Here is a 21,766-nt window from a genome sequence, read left to right as displayed (position 1 = left end):
GCTCCGCCCAACAGGACTTGCCCCACCAACCCAGGGCAGCTCGCGTCCGCCCACTGACCACCACCAACCCCGCCCCCCCGCCCCGGCTCCACCCTTCCGGAATCTGCAACGCGCGCCTCAAACTCCGTGCGCGGGGATCCTGCGCGCCTGCTCGCCCAGGCTCCGCCTACCCTGCCCTAGGCCCCACCACCCGGGGACGCCACCAGCGGCCTCGAGCTCCGCCCACTCCGTCCCCCGAACCCTCGTTGCGCGTAGTGCGCTGACGCCTTCGCCGAAGCCCGCCCGCGGGGCTGGTCCAGTCGGTCCGCCTCAGGCCTGTGCCGAGGCCCACCATGGAAGGGGACGTCTCCGCCGCCGCAGCCGCCCACTACCAGCCGGCCAGCCCCCCGCGGGACGCCTGTGTCTACAACAGCTGCTACTGGTGAGGGGGCGCGGGGCCGGCTCCCGGCATCTCCCTGGCCCGCTCGACCGCGGCGTCGCAGCCGGGCCACGCCTCTTCCCGGCCCCTCCCCGGGGGCGCTCGGGGCCTTGGCTGGCGAGTTTTCCGGTTTGAGGGGAGGAGGGAGCGGGAGTTGCAGCCCTTGTTCCTTGAGTCGAGCGTGGGCGTTTGGGTGGGTGAGTGGGTATTCGCCAGGAGTGGTAGGGTCGGTGGTGCGTTACTTCTGCCCGGCTCCTTTCGCTTGGACGTTTGTCAGCAGACCTCAAGGCTTGGGCGGCCAGGAAGGGGAGTTGGAGGTGGAGGGTGGACCGCAGAGAGCCTTTGGAAATTATTCTGCTGAAGCCTGCGTGGTTTCACACTGATGTGAAGGTCATCTTAATTTTGGAAGAGAATGAAAGCGCAAAGATCTTACAGTAACATTCCCAAGATCACCCAGCTAATAGCAGCCCGTCAGGCCCTTTTGTACCAGAAACCAGGATCTGAACCGCCGTGTCGTCATTATAATAGTGATTACATTTACACGTAGCACTTGATATATGCCAAGTATTGTTCTGAGACGTTTATGTAAACGAAGTCATGTGAGCCCCACAGTTACACGAGGAGGTCGGTACTGTTGTCCCCATTTTAAAGGTGAGTACATTGGAGCGCAGAGGGATGCAAGTAATTTGCCTAAGGCCACATAGCTTGTGAGTGCAGGAATGGGGATTTACACGCAGAGTTTGGCTCTGGAGTCCACACACTGTACCCCTGTCCTAGGCCACCTGTGTGGCTGAATCACCACTCTTATCTTGGTCCTTTTCACTCTCACACCTACCTTTCCCTTGCTTGAATAATGACTTCTAACCCCACTTTCCAGTCCCTGCACAAAAAACCTTAGGGCCCTCTAAAACTACCTTTTCCTCCTTCAGATGGTCACCAAACCGATGCTATGAAGAGCTCCCCATTTGTTCAGCTCTGACTGCATGTCAAGCCTAGTGCCAAGTACTTCCATCCATGCTTAGGAGATAGGTCTTTTGTTATCATTCTCCTCATGAAAAGACTGAGCCACAGAGAGGCCTGTTGTTTGCCCAAGGTCACACATCTAGCCAGTGGTGGTGCTGAACCTGGAACCTCTGCAATGGTGGGACCATGCTTCTTCTGCACTTTACTTCTGCCCCGTCTCTCACCTCAGTCCTGTTAGTTCTTGTCCCTAACATCCATTGATTGTTTTATTCATTCATTCAGTAAATGTTTATTGGAGCGTGTGATGCATGATTCTAGGCACTAGAGATACAGCAGTGAAGAAAATAGACATGTTCCCTGGTAAGATCTCGTACTTCTTACATTTTGGTTGGGGGAAAGCAGACAAAACCAAGTTTAACCATGTTTGGGAGTGTTAAGTGCTATGAGAAACATAGAACAAGGTAAGGGATGATGACTCACTATATTATTAGGATATTTAAAGATTTTATTTATTTATTTATTTAGTACTCCAATAAAGATGTTAATTAAAAAAAATCCCTAAGAAATTCTTTTGTATTCCAGAAACCACAAAAGATATTTATAAAATGACATTTGAACAGAGAGCTGAAGAAAAAGAGGGCGGGAGCTTTGTGGGTATTGGCAGGAGATCATGCCAGGCAGGGGGAACAGCAGGTGCAGAGGCTCTCAGAAGGAAGCGTGTGAGCGTATTCTAGGAACGACAAGGAGGCCTCCACGATTGGAGTGGAGCAGTCCGGTGGAAGAATAGTAGGAGGTGAATGTCTCTTTAATAGAACGTCTCCTGATAGTTCCTTCAGCCATGGGCCAGACCCTCCTCAGCTGGCCGTTGGGGCCTGTTTCAGTCCTTCCTAACAAGCATCTCTGCCCAGCTCTCCACTAGCCCATTAGGTCTTTAACTTCAGCTGGCTTCACACTGCTCAAAGCAATTCTAAATTTGAACGTGCCAGAGAATCACCTGGAGCTTGTAAAACATGCAGATTTAGGGTCCTACCCCAGAGAGTCTGGATATGTGAGCAGCACGGTAGAGGAGTCTGAGTTTGGTCCATCAATCACATTTCAAGGAACTCAGGCCTAGACAATAAAGTCTGTCATCTGAGTGTAGCAAGCCGTCTGAAGATCTGGTCACCACCTGTTCCTTTGACCTCATTGTGAACCTGCCGTCTCTGCTCTACCCGAGGGTTTCTCAGCCTTGCCTCTGTTGACATTTTGAGCATGGAAATTCTTTGTTTGGGGGTCTGTCCTGTGTATGGCAGGCTCTACCCACTAGATGCCCATACCACCCTCGCCCAGTCTATCACAATCCAAAATGTCACCAGACATTGCCAGATGTCCCCTGGGGGGCAAAATCGCCTCTCATGGAGAACCAGTGCTCTATCCTGTCTGAACACATCAGGTAGGTGCACCTTTCTACGTTTGCTCCTGCGGATGCTTCTAACTTGAAATAAATGCCTCCCCTCTACTGCTGTTAGCTTCTGTCAGATGTTACTTATCTTTTAAGACCCAGCTTAATGATAATAGTGGAAGCCAATGTTTGTGTGGCTCTGTGCAGTTTGCAAAGCATTTTTGATTCTGTTGTAATTGTTTTGGATTTTTTCAAACATTTGTTGAGCACTTGCTGTGTGCTAGGGATTCTCCCCTTCTGCATGCTTCTCTGACCTCAGCCCATCACCGTTAACCCTTGCAGAATCCCAGCCCTAATACTGCTTTGTCAGCATTTCTGCTACCCAAATAATCAGCTGACAGCCTGGGGCATTATTATTATCACCCACTTTTTTTTTTTTTTTAACCAGTTAAATGAGTTCCAGGACTCACACCCAATCCAGGGCACTTTCTATTCCAACAGTGACTCCCAGCGTTTCCAAGGATAAGGCCCTCTTATTTTTATTAGCATCAAAAGTCTCGAGATCCTCCTCCATAATATTGATTGTACTCTTGCAAAAAAAAATCCAGAAAAAGGGATTGCAAATTCAGTAACTCATGTTTAATTTTGCTTTTTCTCTGTGTAACATTCACACATACTTGAAAAGTGATAGCAGAGTATGTCCAGGCTACATGTGTATTCAGCCTACCACTAGTGCTTGTGGTACATGTGGATTCAAGAACTTTTTGGATTAACTCTGTGCCCATTCTTGGGAGGGGGAAGGGGAACATCAAGGAGCACCCAGTGACCTATACCTCCTCCATCTTCCTGTATCCCTCAGAATTAATGACTCCCTCCTCTATGTTTGCTCTATGCATCTTTTATGGCCTTTATGATGCTTACTTATTTATGGATCTGTATGGCTCCTCTGAACGTCTGTGAGCTCTAATTTATCATTACATCCTCCAGGCACTTAGCACAGTGCTTTGTACATCACAGGCTCTTTGTGGTCAACTCTCCAAAATGTCTATAGGATGGGCAGACAAATGTTTTCTCTAAACTTGGTCTGAGAACATCCAGATTAAAAAAATTTTAGCTACTACGTGTTACATGTCACATTGAAACAGTAAAATTTTGTTACTCCGTGCTACACATCCTGTAGAATTAGTAGCAATCTCCTGTTGGTACCTCTACCACCATTTTTTTCTGTTAAGGCTTCTTAGGTGTTTTAGGGAAAAACAAAATCATAGAAAAATACAGACGCTCAACTTCGGTACTTTAAGCCTAGTTGTATGGAGCGTTGAGACAGGTGGACGAGAGCAAGACTGAAGGGAAAGTGTGTCTTTCCACAGAAAGGCGCCAGTCCTCAGTGCCGTTTGTGTCTTGCCTCGTTTTTGGGTAGCATGGTGTAGGTGGCTGGAAATTAGGTTTTGACAAATCAAGTCAGTTGTGTGAGCAGGGTGTTGGTGTAGCTCATTTTGAGCGGAGGTGCTGTGTGACTCATTAGAAGAAGACAGGACCCCAAAGCCTGGGCTGTGAATACTGCCAGGAGTGCCTGGGCTTGCCCATGCGGGAGTGTGGCTACCAGTGTGGCTTGGTTTGATGCACTGGACATTGCTTTACTTGGAGGGCTCTACCACTGCTTCAGATAGCTGAAGGCCTCTCATATAGAAGAGATTCATCTGGGGCAGAAGTATAAGGAAGGTGGATTTCAGTTCAATATGAGGAAGAACTTTCTAAAAGTCAGGACCTCTCCCGTACCGGAGAGGCTCGGGGAATACCACTCACAAGGGGCTCCCTCCAAAAGAATTCCTGGACATATCACATCGCTGTCCCGATCCTTTCCAGTCAGGAGTCCTCCTACAAAATACCCATCCTGCCCCATTCCAAAGGGGAGCAGGAAACCAATGTTAACTAAGATTTCTTGAGTGTTTATGATGTGATTATACCCATTTTACAGAGGAGAAAAGCAGACACTCAGGGAGGTCAAGATGTCCAAAACTTCTTACCTTGTGAGTGGCTGAGTTGGAGTTCCAGCTGTATCTCAAGTCCCTGGACTCAAAGCTTATGGAATATTGCCATAGCATTTGAGTAGTTTATTAAATGCCTCCATACCCTAGTACTGCTGACAGAGGTAACGAGCTCTGCGTCTGCGGAGGGGTCTATGCGCAGTTTAGGTTGGTAACAGCTTGCTGGGGATTTATTTTTAATTTATGTTTGGCTGCGTTGGGTCTTCGTTGCAGCGCGTGGGCTTTCTCTAGTTGCGGCGAGCGGGGGGCTACTCTTCGTGGCGGTGCACGGGCTCTTCAGTGCTGTGGCTTCTCTTGTTGCGGACCATGGGCTGTAGGCGTGTGGGCTCAGAAGTTGTGGCTCGCAGGCTCAGTAATTGTGGCACACAGGCTTCGCTGCTCCGCGGCACGTGGGAATCTTCCCAGACCAGGGATCAAACCCGTGTCCCCTGCATTGGCAGGCGGATTCTTAACCACTGCGCCACCAGCAAAGTCCCTTGCTGGGGATGTTTTTGAGAAGGTTCAACTGTTAGCCAGTTGTTGGATGAGATGGTGTTTCAGGTCTCTACCAATTTTTTTAAATGTCATTATCAGTCTTTTGTTCAAATTTGAAAGACATAGAGCGTTCTTGCTTAATTATATTGATTAAACAATTACTTTATTTCAGTGAAGAAAATATTTGGAAGCTCTGTGAATACATCAAAAACCACGACCAGTATCCTTTAGAAGAGTGTTATGCTGTCTTCATATCTAATGAGAGGAAGATGGTAAGTTGGGGAGTGATTGTGGAAATTTAAGATTACTTTAGAAGCTAAATAGACCATGGGTTTAGCACTGTTCTAAAATGTGCTTTATAAAATAAAGCAACATTTTAAAGTTTGTTTTTGAATGAGATTTTTTTTCCTACCAGGACATGGTTGAGTTAGTAGAGCTTAGTCCCTTACTTGCAGATAAGGAAATATGTGATGGTATGTTTATGCAAATAAAATCCACTTTCTTTTTTTTTTTTTTTTTTTTTTTTTTAAGGATTTTCTTATTTATTTATTTATTTATTTATTTATTTATTTATTTTTGGCTGTGTTGGGTCTTCGGTTCGTGCGAGGGCTTTCTCCAGTTGCGGCAAGCGGGGGCCACTCTTCATCGCGGTGCGGGGACCGCTCTTCATCGCGGTGCGCGGGCCTTTCTCTATCGCGGCCCCTCCCGTCGCGGGGCACAGGCTCCAGACGCGCAGGCTCAGCAATTGTGGCTCACGGGCCCAGCTGCTCCGTGGCATGTGGGATCTTCCCAGACCAGGGCTCGAACCCGTGTCCCCTGCATTAGCAGGCAGATTCTCAACCACTGCGCCACCAGGGAAGCCCAAAATCCACTTTCTTTAGGTATTAAGTTAGAGCATTTTAAATTAAACTTAATTTTTAAATTAAGTTAGAGGCACATATTCTCAGGTTTGAAGTAAAGGTTTCTTTGTTTCTGGAGTTTTAATGGAACTGTAGTAAACTTCTATGAAGTATTAAGAAAAGTAAGCCCTTAATATTTTGTAAAGCACTTTTGCGAGCATCATCTTGTTTGATCCCAATGGAAACCCTGTGAAGTAGACAAGGTCCAGACAGCTGTCTCCGTTTTATAGATGAGGAAATAGAGACTCAGGGAGGTCCCATGAATAATTAAGTGGGAAAGCAAGATTTGAACCTGCCAGGAATTCAAATTCCTAGTTTAGGTCTCTTTCTACTCTCCAGAAAACATCTTGTAATTAATTATTGCTCCTTCATTGTTAAGGACACTTGGAAGGATTTGGATTTCTTCTTATCCATTCATTCTTTCACCTTGATTGTTGGTTGCCTAGAAATATTTTATTTTTCATGTATGTATTGCTTTAAAGAATTTAGTAGTGGTTTAACTGAAGTTGTGGCTTAGGAGAGTTATTGTATTTTGTAGATACCTATCTGGAAACAGCAGGCAAGACCTGGAGATGGACCTGTGATCTGGGTAAGATGGTCAACACAGACAGCTTCTGATGCAATAGTACTTGTAATCCATGAGTGGTCTTTATGTTTTGGTAGAGCAGAAATGATGGGGCAGTAGAGAAAGACTATGATAATTATTAATAATTTGACTTCTTGACGATAGATGTTATTTGGTCTAAGGTAGAAGCACTTATGGGCATGTTTTCTTTTAATTTTGAAATTATTATAGGAATGATTTTAAATGGCTGATGTAGCAGATATATTTGTTATTTAGACTCTTGTCTATTTTTTTTAAAAAATATATTTATTTATTTTTAATTTTTAAATTAATTAATTATTTTTGGCTGTGTTGGGTCTTCGTTTCTGTGCGAGGGCTTTCTCTAGTTGCGGCAAGCGGGGGCCACTCTTCATCGCGGTGCGCGGGCCTCTCACTGTCGCGGCCTCTCTTGTTGCGGAGCACAGGCTCCAGACGCGCAGGCTCAGTAGTGGTGGCTCACGGGACCAGTCGCTCCGCGGCATGTGGGATCTTCCCGGACCAGGGCTCGAACCCGTGTCCCCTGCATTGGCAGGCAGATTCTCAACCACTGCGCCACCAGGGAAGCCCGACTCTTGTCTATTTAGCAATGGAAGGAACTTGAGCAGTATCTAGTCCAGCTGTACAGTAGAATTATCCAGAGACTGTTAAAAATACAGGTTTCTGGGAATTCCCTGGCAGTCCAGTGGTTAGGACTCAGGGCTTTCACTGGCAGGGGCCTGGGTTCAATCCCTGGTCGGGGAGCTAAGATCCTGCAAGATGTGCGACATGGCAGAAAAAAAAGAAAAAAGAAAAAAAAAATAAAGGTTTTTGATCTAGTCGATCTAGAGGTTCAGGAATTAGTGTTCTTAGTAAACTTCTGAGTGAACATGACTGGCATTTGGAAAACATGGATCTGCTCCAACCCCTTCATTTTTCAGGTGAAGAAACAAGCCAAGAAAGGCAAAGTGAATAGCTCAGGGTCATTTAGCTGATCATTGTCAGGGCTGGGTCCATTCCAGGACACATCCATATGTCACCTTAAACTGGTCCCCTGAAGAACAGAATTGTTTATGCTAAGAAACATGAAGATAAAGTAAAACTCCATTCATGATAATGCAACAAACATCGGATTTCTGATGCTTATTTAGAATAAGATATCATTTGAATTGGCTTCATTCATTTACTTAACATATATTTATTGAGTGCCTCTTATATGCCACGCACAAAATAGACTGAAATCCTTGGCCTCATGCTCTTGCTTCCTTCACCAGCAGGGGATCCGCTGCTCTAACATTGAAGCCCAAATCCAGCAGTGTTGGGTTAGGAGTGCAGGCTGAGTCGGACACATTGGGGTTAAGCCCCAGTCCTCACATTGGTGGGCTGTGTGAGCTGGACAGGTTGTTTACGCTCTTTCTTCGGTGTCTTCCTCTGGTCATGGAGGCTTTGGTGAGATAATGCATTTGAAGCATTGTCCTGGTATCTGGTACCAGTGCTCTAGAAGAGTTAGCTATTATTGTTAGCAGAGCTACAATAACCCCAGTTGCGTACTGTCCATCTGCCCTAGCAATCATGCCCATTGCTGAAGTGCTCAGCTGATTTTGAGTCATGGTCTTGCTTCCTGTCTTCAGGAAACTCGCAGGGAAAGGACCTGTCCCCCTTTACACAGCAGCTCATGGCGGCTCAGGGTGGGGAACCTTGTTTCAGGAAGTGTCCCCACAGATTTTCTATGTGGAGTAAGTCTCTGGCAGATTGATCTGGGTCTCACTGCTGTTCTGTTGCAGGGAATGGGTAGGCTTCCCTAAGTGGGTAGAGGCACGATCCCCGAAGGAACAGATCACTTTCTAAGTGGACATCCCTGCCTCTAGCCCCACTGGGTCTTTTCCAGACATTTGGACAAGCTCTGTACCCAACTCAGAGAGTGAGGCTATTGCTGGAATCTGCATTCCTTGGTTCCCCATCTCTGCCATGAAGGTGACTCCTAGTTGAGGCCTGCTTTCCCTCTCGAGTTCACCAACCATCTGTTATGTAGGAATATGGACCCGAGCTAACCAGAAGGGTATTCCTTGTTTATGCCTTTTCCTCTCTTTTTTTGGGTTGCGCCTCGTTCCCTGGTCTTATTTCCCTGACCAGGGGACGAGCACACGCTCCCTGCAGTGGAAGTGTGGGGTCTTAAACACTGGACCGCCAGGGAAGTCCCTGTTTGTGCCTTTCCACAAGTTGTGTCCTCATTCTGGGAAGCTCTCCCCTTCAGGCAAGAGGCAGTGACGGCAGCCTTTCCTCAGTGAAACGCTCCTTAGCAGTTGCCTGCCTTTTCCTCCCCGCCCAAACCACCCCCCCCCCACACCTTGGTTGGCTTTTTATAAGGCTGATTATTTACATAGTAGTCTCATTAATTCTCTCAGTAATACTGTGAGTAATACTGTGAGGTAAACACCGCAGTGATCTCCGTCCTATAGAGGAGGAAGCTGGCTGGTGGTGGGGCTGAGGCTGAGCCAGGTGGCCCCGCTTCAGGTGCCCTTGCCTGCGTGCTCTCCCACCTCCGCTGAATTACCTCATCACCTCGCTGGTCTGCAGCAGTTGACTTGTGTTTCCCACTCGCTTCTCTAGGAACTCCTTGAGGGTAAGGACCTATCTTTCTCATCTTCATATCTGTATTTTAATAGCATGGTTTCCCACAAAAAAATAAGGAGTACATATTTCCAAAAAAATTGTAATATAGGGTAGAAGACGTCAAGAGAGAAACAGATTTTGGATACGGCGGAGACTACTTCTGGCAGGGGTGGGAGAAGATCAAAGATGGGCTCATGGGGAAGAAAGCATTTGAGCTGGAGCTTGAGTGATAGATGTGCGGAGAGCGGAGGAGAAGGTGGTGCAGCTGGAGCCGAGTAACGTGAGCACGCTTGGGGGAAGGGAGTCGTGGACTGTTACCGGGGGAGCGGCGCTTAGTTCATGTATCTGGAGGGTAGGATGCATTAAGGGGAGGACAGGGAATAAGCTTTCGTTTCTGATGCTATTCTGCTTTCTAAGATAGAACTGGAGCCAAAGGAAGCACTTTCGGCTCTGATGGTGCAACATCTCCAGTCTCAATTATGTTCCCCACCTCACTGGGTCAAATGAAACATCGTTTGAGAAAGTGCTTTGTAAGCTCTGAAGTACTAGAAATGTAAGATGGTATTTCTAATATTGTATTAATGTGATTGAACTTTTTATCTCACAGTGCTGTTCTCTGTGAGCGCGTTTTTCTTCTGAGGAGCTCTAAGCATCACACTGCCCTCATGTCCATTGATAAACCTCCCTGATGTCCCTTCCAGCCCTTAGCTGGTTTGGGCAGTGCCCCGTGTCCGGGAGTGAGAGTGAGAATTCACATGTGCGCTGGGACCCAGCTGTGCAGGAGAAGCTCTCTGTATTCTTCTTCCTTAATGGCTACAGATTAGGGCTTGGCTGACTTAAAAACAATAGCAACCACATTTTAAAGTCCTTCCCGGGCTTCCCTGGTGGCGCAGTGGTTAAGAATCCGCCTGCCATTGCAGGGGACACGGGTTCGAGCCCTGGTCTGGGAAGATCCCACATGCCGCGGAGCAGGTGGGTCCGTGAGCCACAACTACTGAGCCTGCGCGTCTGGAGCCTGTGCTCCGCAACAAGAGAGGCCGCGATACTGAGAGGCCCGCGCACTGCGATGAAGAGTGGCCCCCACTTGCCACAACTAGAGAAAGCCCTCGCACAGAAACGAAGACCCAAACACAGCCATAAATAAATAAATAAATTAAAAAAAAATGTCTTAAAGTCCTTCCCCTCTCCAGGCTCACCTCAAGCTGTCCCCTTTGTCAGTGGTTTGGAGAATATCCTTGTAGACTTGTTTCTCTGTACTCATATGCATGCATGTGTACTTCTGAATGCACATGTCTGTCTTTATATACACGTAGATTTAAAAAATAATGTATAATACATAATCTGCAATTTGCTTTTTCCATCCAACTGTGTAACGTGGATTTAGTCCAATTTCCACAAAAATTTACCTACTTCTCTTCAGCAGCTGCGTAGGACTCCATCCTATGGCTGCATCGTGGTTTGTTAACCATTCCCCTCTTGGTGGACTTCTGGTTGTTTCTGAATTTTCAGTGTTATAAACAGTGCTGCAGAGATTTTCTTTGTTTATATACCTTTACATGCATGTGGCCATACTTCTATAGGCTGGATCCCTAATGGTAAAATTGCTGGATCGAAAGGTGAACATTTAATGTACATGAACATTTCCACTATTTGACTGTTCCCTGTCGCTGGACATTTGGTCTGTTTTCAGGGTTTTGTGTTTGCTTTATTTTGCTATTATAAGGAGGACTGTCTTAGTCTTGTATATGTTTTTTTGTTTGTTTTTAAGGCTTCAACTTAATTTTTGTTTTTAAGATTTATTATTTATTTTATTTATTTTTGGCTGTGTCGGGTCTTAGTTGCGACATGTGGTATCTTCGTTGAGGCATGTGGGATCTTTTGTTGGGGCACGCGGGCTTCTCTTTAGTTGTGGTGTGCGGGTTTTCTCTCTCTAGTTGTGGTGCACGGGTTCCAGAGCGCATGGGCTCTAGTTTGCGGCACGCGGGCTCTCTAGTTGAGGCGCGCAAGCTCAGTAGTTGTGGTGCGCGGGCTTAGTTGCCCTGCAGCATGTGGGATCTTAATTCCCTGACCAGGGATTGAACCCACGTCCCCTGCATTGTAAGGTGGATTCTTTACCACTGGACCGCCAGGGAAGTCCCTTGTATCTGTTTTTGATGATATATATGCATTATTACTATAACTTTGGAATACACCATCATAAGGTAACCTGGTTAACTTCAGCAACTTTTACTTCTAGGACTACCATGTTGTCTTGCTTCATGTTTCAAGTGGAGGACAGAGCTTCATTTATGATCTTGACACTGTTCTGCCATTTCCCTGCCCCTTTGATACTTACGTGGAAGATGCCTTTAAGTCTGATGAGGACATCCATCCACAGTTCAGAAGGTGAGGAAATTCAGGGTGGATTTACCTACTTTCTGAAGTTGGACCTTGACGATTAGACAACGTTACTTTGTGTGTTTGTTTTTGCATTGGTTTTGTAAAGATCACTTGTCTTGGCTTCACCATTGAGTTGATGTTTGAGAATCATGTTCTCTACAGAAGATTCAAAATGTTTTAAAGTTTTAAAGGTTGTCCGTTGTATAAAAGGTTGGCAGTCTTTAAAAATTTGTGTGATGAGATCCAGAACATTTTCTAACAGTCGTTTTGGGGATTTCTCTCATACTCTTCGTTTTGGGTGGGTGGGTGGTGGGGTGGCGGAGCTGGATGCCTGGCGATGACAGAAGTCAGAGGGCTGTGACGGCAGCACCTGGAAATTACGCCCTTTGCCCCTCATATATACACTGAGTAAGTAAAGGCAACCGGGTACACTTCCATGCCTTTGTAGTTTGGGATTTCAGCTGATCATTTCTCATGGCATCTTTAACAGGTATTAAAGCTACATATATATTTGTGTATCACTAATAGTACAAAAATGCCTGTCTAGTTTTGTGCATGTCATAGAAAATGAGTCTATATGAGAATTGAGTTAGAATTTCAACTGTGATATGAACAAATGCTGGTTTACGTACAGGAAATTTAGAGTGATCCGCGCGGATTCCTATTTGAAGAACTTTGCTTCTGACCGATCTCACATGAAAGACTCCAGTGGGAACTGGAGAGAACCTCCTCCATCATATCCCTGCATTGAGACTGGAGGTGAGCCAAGGATGCCCTCTCACAGGGGTTGCCCATCACTGTGCAGATGAGCATGGCCCCTTAACCAGGGACAAGAAGCGCGTTGTTCTTCGGGTAAGACTCCCTGAGTGGTGAGAGGTAAGAGGGAGTGTAGTTCTTACATTTATCAGATGCAGAAATGAAGGTACAGGGCGCAGGACCGGAAGGTGCCAGAACTCATGGGAGAGGAAAGGCGTGAGGGAGCCGAACCACAACCCCGTTGCCGGAGTGCTGGGTGTACCTGCTGCTCGCGCCCTGGACTTGGGGAGATCTGCGTGTTTGTGCCGCTTAGCGGTGGGACTGGTAGCGCCTTGCCGTGGTGGGTGTCACGTGATGGTGAAGGAAATCCCCAGTGCATCTTTGGGATATGTGAAATGTCGTTTCACTGGCTTTGTGACAAAATCTGCATTAGAAGGAGGTGAGAGCTAGCAGGTTTTATTGCCCCACTCATCTCATTTATGTGCTTTCAGGCATCAGTCCAGTTACGAATTTCTCGAGACTTAAGTAGGTAAAGGATTCTTCACCGTGTTACTATTGTTTGGCATTCACCTGAGTTGGAAACATTATTTATGGTGGGAATTAATTCACAACGTTGCCATTTATTGGTGAAACATCCCCTCACAAGGATGATACCGTCTGAGTGAAAATGCTCTGTAAGCCGTGAAGGATGCCAGAAAAATAGGACATTAGTGTTCAGAGTTCAGTATGGGAGAAAGTAAAAAATATATTTGGTGTATTTGAAGTGAGTGAACACTGAAAGAGGATTCCAACTCTGATTTTTGAGGCTCTCTGTGAAAAGCTCTCATGATTTTTAAAGTTTATATTGGAGTTACTTTGGGTTCACCAACCTGGTTCCCAGCCTCAGCATTAGAATTGGGATAGCTCAGGTCAGGAAAGGGCATCATGGGTCTTGCTTTCAGTCTCACAAACCCTGCTACATGGCGTGGTCTGGACAATGCTTGCATGGCTCCCCGTTTCTCTTTTACACGTGAGCACTAATGCAGAGCCTGACACGTCGTGGACCTTCAGTAAACACCACGTTGTCAGCCCCGGTCGTTCCTTTGGGTTTTAATGACTACTTCCCAGGAGGTGCCTGGCAAAGGTGCCAGGCTTTGTGCCAACCCCTTCACGTCTTATTTACACTTACTCTTCACTTGGTAGATGCGCACTGGAGCGCGTGAAGGTTCAGCCCTCCGCCTGCCCCCGGTGCCCAGCTGGAAGGAAGTAGGCTCCATTAGTACCCTGTGCTCAGGAGCGGGGAGCGCGGTATCTTTTTTTGCCTTCTATGTACTAGCTCATCAGGGGCCTCCTGAGGTTGACATTGGGACTCAAAGGAATCTGCTCTGAATGTGGGATATACATACTGGTTTCTCGTGTAGTAATTTAACCACATGTTCGTGGTCTCTTGTGTGGTAAATCCATTACTTCAAGCCCTGTATTTATCAAAGGAATGTATTTGAAGTTAGGAGACAGGGGAATTACCTTTAGCTAATTAGTATTGCTTTGTAAGAAAAAAAAAAGGTTAAAAAAGAAAAAAAAATGGTTCAAGAAGACATCAAACTTTAAATTGATGCAGCTTTGTTTTTTTCATAGCAGCTTTCCTTGGTCCCCTGCATTTAGTTATGGAATTGGCCTTTAGGGCTTAAAATTTAGTACATTTGATGTGTTGCACATTACAATTAAGCCTATACATTTAATAATTTTGGTGGTCATGTGTCTGCAGGCCCACTATTTTCAATTCAGCAATTAGTGTATTTTAAATAAAGGAACTCTTTTTTTTTTTTCTCCCCTCTCTGAAAAAAGAAGGAAACGGAGATTCACAGTCTTGCAGCCTTGCTCTGAAGGCTCAGTTCCAGTACCAGCCACAGATGGTTCAGTTATTAAGGACATTTCCCAAGTCTTGGGCTGAGTTATAGGGTCTACCATATTTGTCCCCTTCTCTTTCTGAGCCCTTTGCTGCCTTTTGTCTGCATTTACCTCGCATCTCCTTGTCTCAGATGACGTGTTATAGTAACACTGGCTAATTTGAGCCCAGCTGGAGGACCAGTGTTATGTAAACAGAAATGTTGTAGTGCCTCTTGGGGAGATTATAGGCAAGTGCTGATTTGTTATACGTTGATCTTTAAAAATTAAAAAAATTCTTATTTTATTTTTATATGTTATTAGGTAATGAATGCCTGCAGATCGTAATCATCTTTATTTACTTACATTAAAAAGCCCTAGAAAATGAATACAGTTGTATTTCAGAAGTTGAGGTTTCATTTAGCCATTTGTTAAAGATTTTAGCTGACTTACATGGAGTCTGGCATCTACCCCAGGTAAGCAAGAACTTTTGCCCCATCTCTCCTGGGAGGTGCCTGTTTTTCCTTTATTTTGGATTCCTTGGTCATCGTGCATCCCTGGCTCTCTGATGACTTCAACAGAAGTCCTGCTTTTGCTGATTATCTAGCTTTTCTTGTTGTAAGGGTGGGAGTGACTCTGTTTCTAGTTTTCTGTATCCTAAGTGCTTACCTTCATTTTTGAAAGATATATTTGTTGGGTAATGTATGCTAGTTTTACATGTTTTTTCTTTCAGTTTTTTAAAGGTATCTCTCTCTTGTTCTCTGCTTGCTTAGTTTCTGATCAAGGAGCATGCCATTGTTCTTGTGTTTGTTTCTCTAAATGTAGTGTGTATTTTTTCCCTGCTCTGGCTGCTTTTTAAGGTTTTTCTCTTTATCTCTCGATTTCAGCAATTTGGTTATGATGGACTGTAGCATAGTTTTCTTTAGGCTTATTCAACTTGAGGTTTGTTAAGATTCTTAGATTGGTGGATTTATAGTTTTCATCGAATTTGGAAACATTTGGCCATTATTTCTTCAAATATTTTTTCTGACCTCTCCCCTTTTTTAAAAAAAATTCTTGTCCTTCCCCTACACGTATGTTAGATGGCTTGTTACTTCTCTTAGGTCAATGATGTTCATTTTTTTTCAGACTTTTTCTGTATGTGCTTCATTTTGAATAATTATTTTGTCTGTAAATTTATTGATCTTTTCTTCTTCATTAACTAATTTGCTGTTAATCCCATCCAGTGCTTTTTTTTTTTTTCATTGTACATATTTTATTTTTTCATCTCTAGACATTCCATTTGGGGCTGATTTAATATCTTCCATTTCCCTCTTTGTCATGCTCATGTTTTACTCTACCCTTTTGAGTATACGGAGCATGTTTATAATAGCTGGTCCTTGTCTGCTGATTCTGTTATCTCTGTCGTTTCTGTCTGTGAATGTTGATTGATTTTTCTCCTGGTGTTGAGTCATATTTTCCTGTTTCTTTGTGTGATTCGTAATACTTGGTTGGGTGCCGGGCTTTGTGAATTTGAGGTACTTTTAAAAACAGTGTTGGATTTGCTTCTGGCATGCACTTAAATTCCCGGGGGTCAGCTGGATCCTTTCAGGGCTTGGTTTTAGGCTTTTTTAGTGCAGGTTCAAAGCAGCCTTTCACCCAGGGCTAATTTAGCCCCACTGCTCTGGTGTGACCCTTCTGAGGATTCTACCAAGTGCCCATGTGTTATGAGTTCTCTCTACCCTGGCTGGTGGGGACCATGGAAGTTCTGGGAGTTATTAGACTGACTGCTTTTTGGTGCTTCTTTCCTGGTCTCGTGAGATTAGTCCTTAACCAAAGACTTAGGGGTAGAGGAGTGAGTTCCCTCTGCAGAAATCCGGGACACTCTCTGCATAGTTCTCTCCTCTCCCACACTGTGTCCCTCACATGTAGCTGCCAGGCCCTCCTGAACTTGGATCTCTGTCTTCCCATCAGCGGGAAACTCCCATGCTGTTTGTGTCCCTGCCTCAGTGCTGTGGTCTGGAAACAGCCCCCCGGGGAAGTGAGCTGGAGGGATCCTACAGCTCCTGCCCTTGTTTCTATTTTCTTAGCAGTCAGTCATGTGTTGCCCATTGTCTAGTGTCTGGAAACAGTCGCTAAATATATTTTGTCCACTTTTCTGACAGTCTGTGGTGGAAGTGCAGTTCCCATAACAGTTCTTTGATGAGTAGAAGCATCTCTGTACACACTTAAAAATTTGTAGTATGGAAAATTTAAATCATATACAAAACTAGGCAGAACAGTACATTAGACTTTCAACGGTTATCAGCTCACGGCTGATATCCAATCCACGTATATCCCATCCACTTTCCCCCTTCTTGTATTATGTTGAAGCAAATTCCAGATATTATATCCTTTCAACTCTAAATATTTCAGTATGAATCTCTGAAATATAAGGATTAGTTTAAAAAATATATGACCACAATGCCATTATTACATCTAAAAAAATTAACAATAATTCTTTAAAATCAATCTATATCTCTGTAGTCAGTGTTGAGATTATCGCAGTTATCTCATGAAGTCATAATCTTTTTTCATGTAGTTTGTTCATTTGAATCAAGGTCCAGATACAAACCCCCCTTGGTGCTTGGTTGGCATGTCTCTTTAGAGTCTTTTTTAATATGTAGAGATTCCTAGTCCCACTCTCTGTTTTTTTTTTTTTTTCTTGTAATTTATTTGTTGAAGAAATGAATCTGGGAGAAACGGTCTGGATTTTGCTGATTGTATCTCTTTTTTATCCTCTGTATTTCCTATAAATTGGCAGCTGTATCCAGTAAACTGGCAGTTTGCTTATTTATGTATTTTTTCATTTAACTTTTTATTTTGAAATAACTTTAGACTGCTAGGGAATTGGTTAAAACGGTACAGAGAGCTCCTATATACCTCTTACTCAGATTCCAGGGGGATCTGAGAAAACCATAGTGTAATTATCTAAATCAAGAAAATAATAAATCAGTATGAAAATATTGACACAGTACTGTTAACTTACAGACCTTACTTAAATTTTGTAACTTTTCCCCCTATTTCTGTTTTCTGGTCCAGAATCTAACCCAGCATATTACATGTAGTTGTCATGTCTCCTCATCTCGTTCTCCTTCAATCTGTGACAATTTATTTATTTTTATTTTTATTTTTTTTCTTTACAACTTTTACCCTTTTGAAGGTACTGGTCATTGACTATGTATAGTGTCCCTCAGTTTGGGTTTGTGTGATGTTTTGTCATGATTAGATTGATGTTATACATTTGAGACAAGAATACCAGAGAAGTGATATTGACCCCTTATGAAACATTTGAATAATTTTCCCTACTTTTGGTCTTCTGGGTTGTTTTATTGCTGTTGAGCCAGAATTGTGCTTTCAGTGGACATTTCTTTCATGTATTTTTGTAGATTCCAAAATGAACCTGAATGACTTTATCAGTATGGATCCTGAGGTAGGATGGGGAGCCGTCTACTCACTGTCTGAATTTGTTCATCGGTTTGGCAGTCAGAACTACTGAAATTGACCTCTGGATGTAGTGCCATGGAGAAATTCTAGGACGTGAACAATCCACCCCTTCATCTGAGACAGGAAACATTATGGTACATTTGGCTTGGAATTATGCTTTCCTCTTTTAATTCAATTGAGTTGAAGCATAAGTGAACAAAAGAATAAATAGAAACAATTTCTTTTTGGTATGTGAGGTTGAAACTTGATGTAGTTGCTCACATATTCCTACTGCTCATTTGTTAAAAAATGTGAAGACTTACGCCAGTAATTGCTTTTGTTATGATAAATGTGTGGACTTTGTGTCTGTTTTGGATGGTTCATGTCTCTCCAGCTATACTGTAAGCTCCTTGAGGGCAGGGCTGTGGCCCATTGCTCTGTGAATCTCTAATGCCCATAAAAGGTGCCCATAAAATGTTTGCTAGTGACTGTGCTGTTGCCTGAAGAGGGCTGATGTTGTGAGCTCAATCAGCAATAAGTATTAGTCTTTCTGGACCATTCATTCTGTTCTTAGCAAAGATCGCAGCCCTCTCAGGCTTAAGTGTTGTTTGGCCTATTTATATATGTTTTTAAATAAAATTGACCTAAATTAATTTTGTTTTGAAGATTTTGTGTCCCTCTTTGATAATCTGGGATACCCAAGAATGTCTCAATTATAGATGGGAACCATTGCTTTAAAATACATTGATCAGTCTTCCTTCCTGAAGATGTTTTGGAAATTTGGCTTTCATCATATAATTCCAGATAAAAGATGTTTGGTATTAAACCAGCATATAGCACTAGCTCTCATTCACGTCCTCCATGGTTCTGTTGTAAAAATGAGCAAATTTCTTATAACAGGGCTGCGCAAACTTTTGCTCTTAGATGAGTCTTCTGCTTACTCAGAAACTTCCATTCAAATCCTCTGCCTTGTGCTCTGGAGGGACACCTGCAGTCATTTCCTCAGGAGTCAGTCAGTCAGTCAGTCTAAGGAAAGACCATATATCCGTTTGGCTCGGCTGACCTGGAAGATGCTGGGAGAAAGTGAATCAACTTCGGTAAGAGGAATACAAATACAACCTAAATTATTTTTATAATTTAGAGTTAAATATAGACCCTAAACTTAGATAACTTTGTTGAGTTTCAGATGGTCATTTAAAAAGTATGTGACTACAATAAAGAAGATAGATTTTGGCAGGTTGTACCACAGAAATACTTTGCCCTGAGCAAAAAGAATTCAGAGACCCCAAAGGATTGTGATCTGATTTACAAATTGCATTTTTTGGAGCTTTGGTTTTTGGGTTTTTTTTTCTCCTGCCAATTTATGAGCAGGTTTCCAATCTGGTATTCAAAATTATGTCTAGCGCAGACCAGTCAGACGATCTTGTGTGTGTAAGTTTGAACTTTCCAGCCACCTTGCCTTGAAATTGAAAACCCCCTACTTCTAATCAGTGTGATGAGCAAGGTTTATAGTTATGTTAACATATCCAGTGGCTGTTGTCATGACTTGTTAGAAGCAATAGAGGACATCTGTTATATCTACCTACCACTCCTACAGTGCCCTGTGGGGAACTCTTCTTTGAGTATATCATATATTGTATATAGTCCTAGTGGACCATAAATAGAGGCATGTAGCCTAAACCGGGCCAGGCTTGGACCCCACCCCTGGACAAGTCTAGGAATAGCCTGTCACAGTGTTCTCTGGAATTGCTGTATTGACATTAAGAGAGGATAATTCTCTGTCCATCAGGACTGCTGGGCTAGGGCCCCTGGGAGTCTGGGGCTGCTGGTGGGTATCTTGACTGCCACAGAAGAAAGGCCTGCCTGCATAATGCACCCAAGCAGAGCGGGAGCCCCAAGGACATTTCTGAGTGCCTGGATCTTTCTTTGCTTCAAACCAACCCCAATTTTCGAACTTGCCAGTTATACAAACCAGTGGGTTCCTTTTTCTCTTCAGTTTGTGTGAGTTGGATCGCTGTCATTTTTAACTGAAAGGTAAGCTCCCTTGCAAGATTTTTCTTCAGAATTGTTGATTTTATCAGGAACTGTTTCTTTTGTCTCTCTGTGCTTAATTTTTCTCTGAGGTCAGATTTGCTTCTCTTTATACTCAATATGTGTGAGAGAACTGAATAAATACTGATAAATGCTGTTTGGAAAGAGGAACTTTCAAGAAAAGCAGGGGACTAAAATAGAATTTGTAGTTGACTATGAAAATAAGAGAAATAAGGTATCTCTGAGAATCTGACGGGAAAGCAAAACACAATATAAAATGGCTCCCAGGTCAGTAGAACTGACTATACCTGATTGTGGGTATTACTGTGGCTTTTACAAGTGATTGTGTCTTTCAGAAGAAGGGGTTGTTAGCAGTGGAAGTAAAGACAAATGCTTTTTTGTGTGTGGTTTTTCTCAGTTTAATTTTTAATTATTTAAAAATAGATGGCACATGTGCATTGTACAAATGCAAAAGATATAAAAAGGTATATAGTGAAAAGTACTCTTCCCTCCCATTCTTACCTTCAGTTTTCTGATTTCCCTACTCAGAAACAACCTGTTTTCAGTTTCTTTTCTATCCTTACAGGAATTTTTTTATGCCCATGGAAGCATATAGCATTATGTATTAAATTCTGGGGTCTTTTTCTTCCCACAAATGGTAACACTCTAAAAGTGTTGTTCTGCATTTTACTTTTTAAAGTTAATATATTTGGATATTTTCCAATCAGTACATGTTGAATTTCCTCTTTCCTTTTAAGGGATACATTGTATTCTGTGGTGTGCATGGTCCATAATTGAACAGTTCTGAAGTTGTTGTAGTCTTTTGTTATGACCCCCAAAAAAAAAAGGTTCCAGGAGTATTTTTGGCCATGTGTCTTTATAGCAATTTCTGAGATAAATTTTGGAGGTGTAGACTGCTAATTGTCCCACCGAATCCATTCTCCTTTTTTTCTAGAAAAAGGGATACAAATGTTTTCTATAAAGGGCCAAACAGTAAATATTTTAGGCTTTGCAGGCTATAAGATCTCTGCTGTAGCTGCTCAACTCGGCCTTTGTAGCTGGTAAGCAGCCATAGACGATATATAAATGAATTGATGCGGCTGGGCTCCAGGAAAACTTTGTTTATAAAATGTGGGGGCTCGAGGATTTGACCCTTGGGCTACAGTTTGCTGTCCCTTGTTTCAGAGTCACAGAGGTGCAGCTGGCCTTGTGGCTGCTCTGCCAGGGACTACATTTCCCAGTGTCCTTTGCAGCTAGGTATAGCCATGTGACCAGGTTCTCACTGTAGGAATGTAAGGGGAGGGGTGTGTGTCACTTACAGGGCTGACTTGTGGGACGTTGCCCACCCACTCCTTCACACCTCTCCCCGCTTTCCTACTGGATGATATGATGGTGACTAGAATGACCTTGGAAGCCACCCACTGAAGATGGCAGAGCCACCATCAACCTGGGTTCCTGAATGACCCTATGGAGCTGAGCTGCAGGCCTGCCTGAAAAGTATATTGTAGAACTGTTCCATAAGAGACACACTTGGGTATTTTTTTAAGTCACAGAGTCATTGGTGAGTCTTGATTCTGCAGTTTAGCCCTCCCTAGTTAATACAATGCCCATTCAGGACTTGTCACAGGGTATTTCTACTGGGTTGGAAATGAGACTTTGTGATGTTCCATGTGGAGTTAGATCCTCGGTGTTTTCGTGCAAGCTGCCCCTTAAGTGTCCTGGAGTGTTTGTGGGATTATTGCCCTTTGCAGAATGTTCAGGAACACTGAACACAGATATCCATCCATACCTCTTATTTTGCATGAGGTTCGAGAGCCTTGTGGGAAAGAAGCCAAATGAATTGTGTCCTCATTTACAGTTCAGACATGTGTGGGCCTGTCTGATGGACGAGGGGTCCTCAGAGCTATCCTAGCTAGA

General features: G+C 43.8%; 1 protein-coding gene across 2 annotated transcripts; it reads left to right on the top strand.

Annotated features, from left to right (window-relative positions):
- The first annotated feature begins 127 nt into the window (after window positions 1-127).
- Window positions 128-18,467, top strand: NTAQ1 (N-terminal glutamine amidase 1). 2 transcript variants are annotated; one of them, XR_009005827.1, is made up of 7 exons: window positions 128-421; window positions 5,457-5,556; window positions 6,722-6,772; window positions 11,613-11,761; window positions 12,390-12,514; window positions 14,699-14,850; window positions 17,782-18,467. XR_009005827.1 is itself a non-coding variant. In XM_057532346.1 (6 exons), exons 1-6 carry the CDS (start codon window positions 333-335, stop codon window positions 17,889-17,891), a joined length of 624 nt encoding a protein of 207 aa, XP_057388329.1. In that variant the 5' UTR covers window positions 135-332; the 3' UTR covers window positions 17,892-18,467. The 2 variants fall into 2 exon arrangements, 1 of the variants encoding a protein (XP_057388329.1); XM_057532346.1 differs by lacking the exon at window positions 14,699-14,850 and having other exon boundaries at window positions 135-421.
- Window positions 18,468-21,766: the final 3,299 nt, after the last annotated feature.

Source organism: Balaenoptera acutorostrata, chromosome 17 (assembly GCF_949987535.1).
Source record: "Balaenoptera acutorostrata chromosome 17, mBalAcu1.1, whole genome shotgun sequence".
NCBI lineage: Eukaryota > Metazoa > Chordata > Mammalia > Artiodactyla > Balaenopteridae > Balaenoptera > Balaenoptera acutorostrata.
This window is presented reverse-complemented; position numbering and strand designations above follow the sequence as displayed.

Excerpts from the sequence above, each read along its gene's own strand:
- NTAQ1 (XM_057532346.1), top strand. The coding sequence starts at position 333 with ATGGAAGGGGACGTCTCCGCCGCCGCAGCCGCCCACTACCAGCCGGCC. Across the intron at positions 5,557-6,721 it reads TATCTAATGAGAGGAAGATG|ATACCTATCTGGAAACAGCA; the intron begins GTAAGTTGGGGA and ends TGTATTTTGTAG. Across the intron at positions 6,773-11,612 it reads GAGATGGACCTGTGATCTGG|GACTACCATGTTGTCTTGCT; the intron begins GTAAGATGGTCA and ends TTTTACTTCTAG.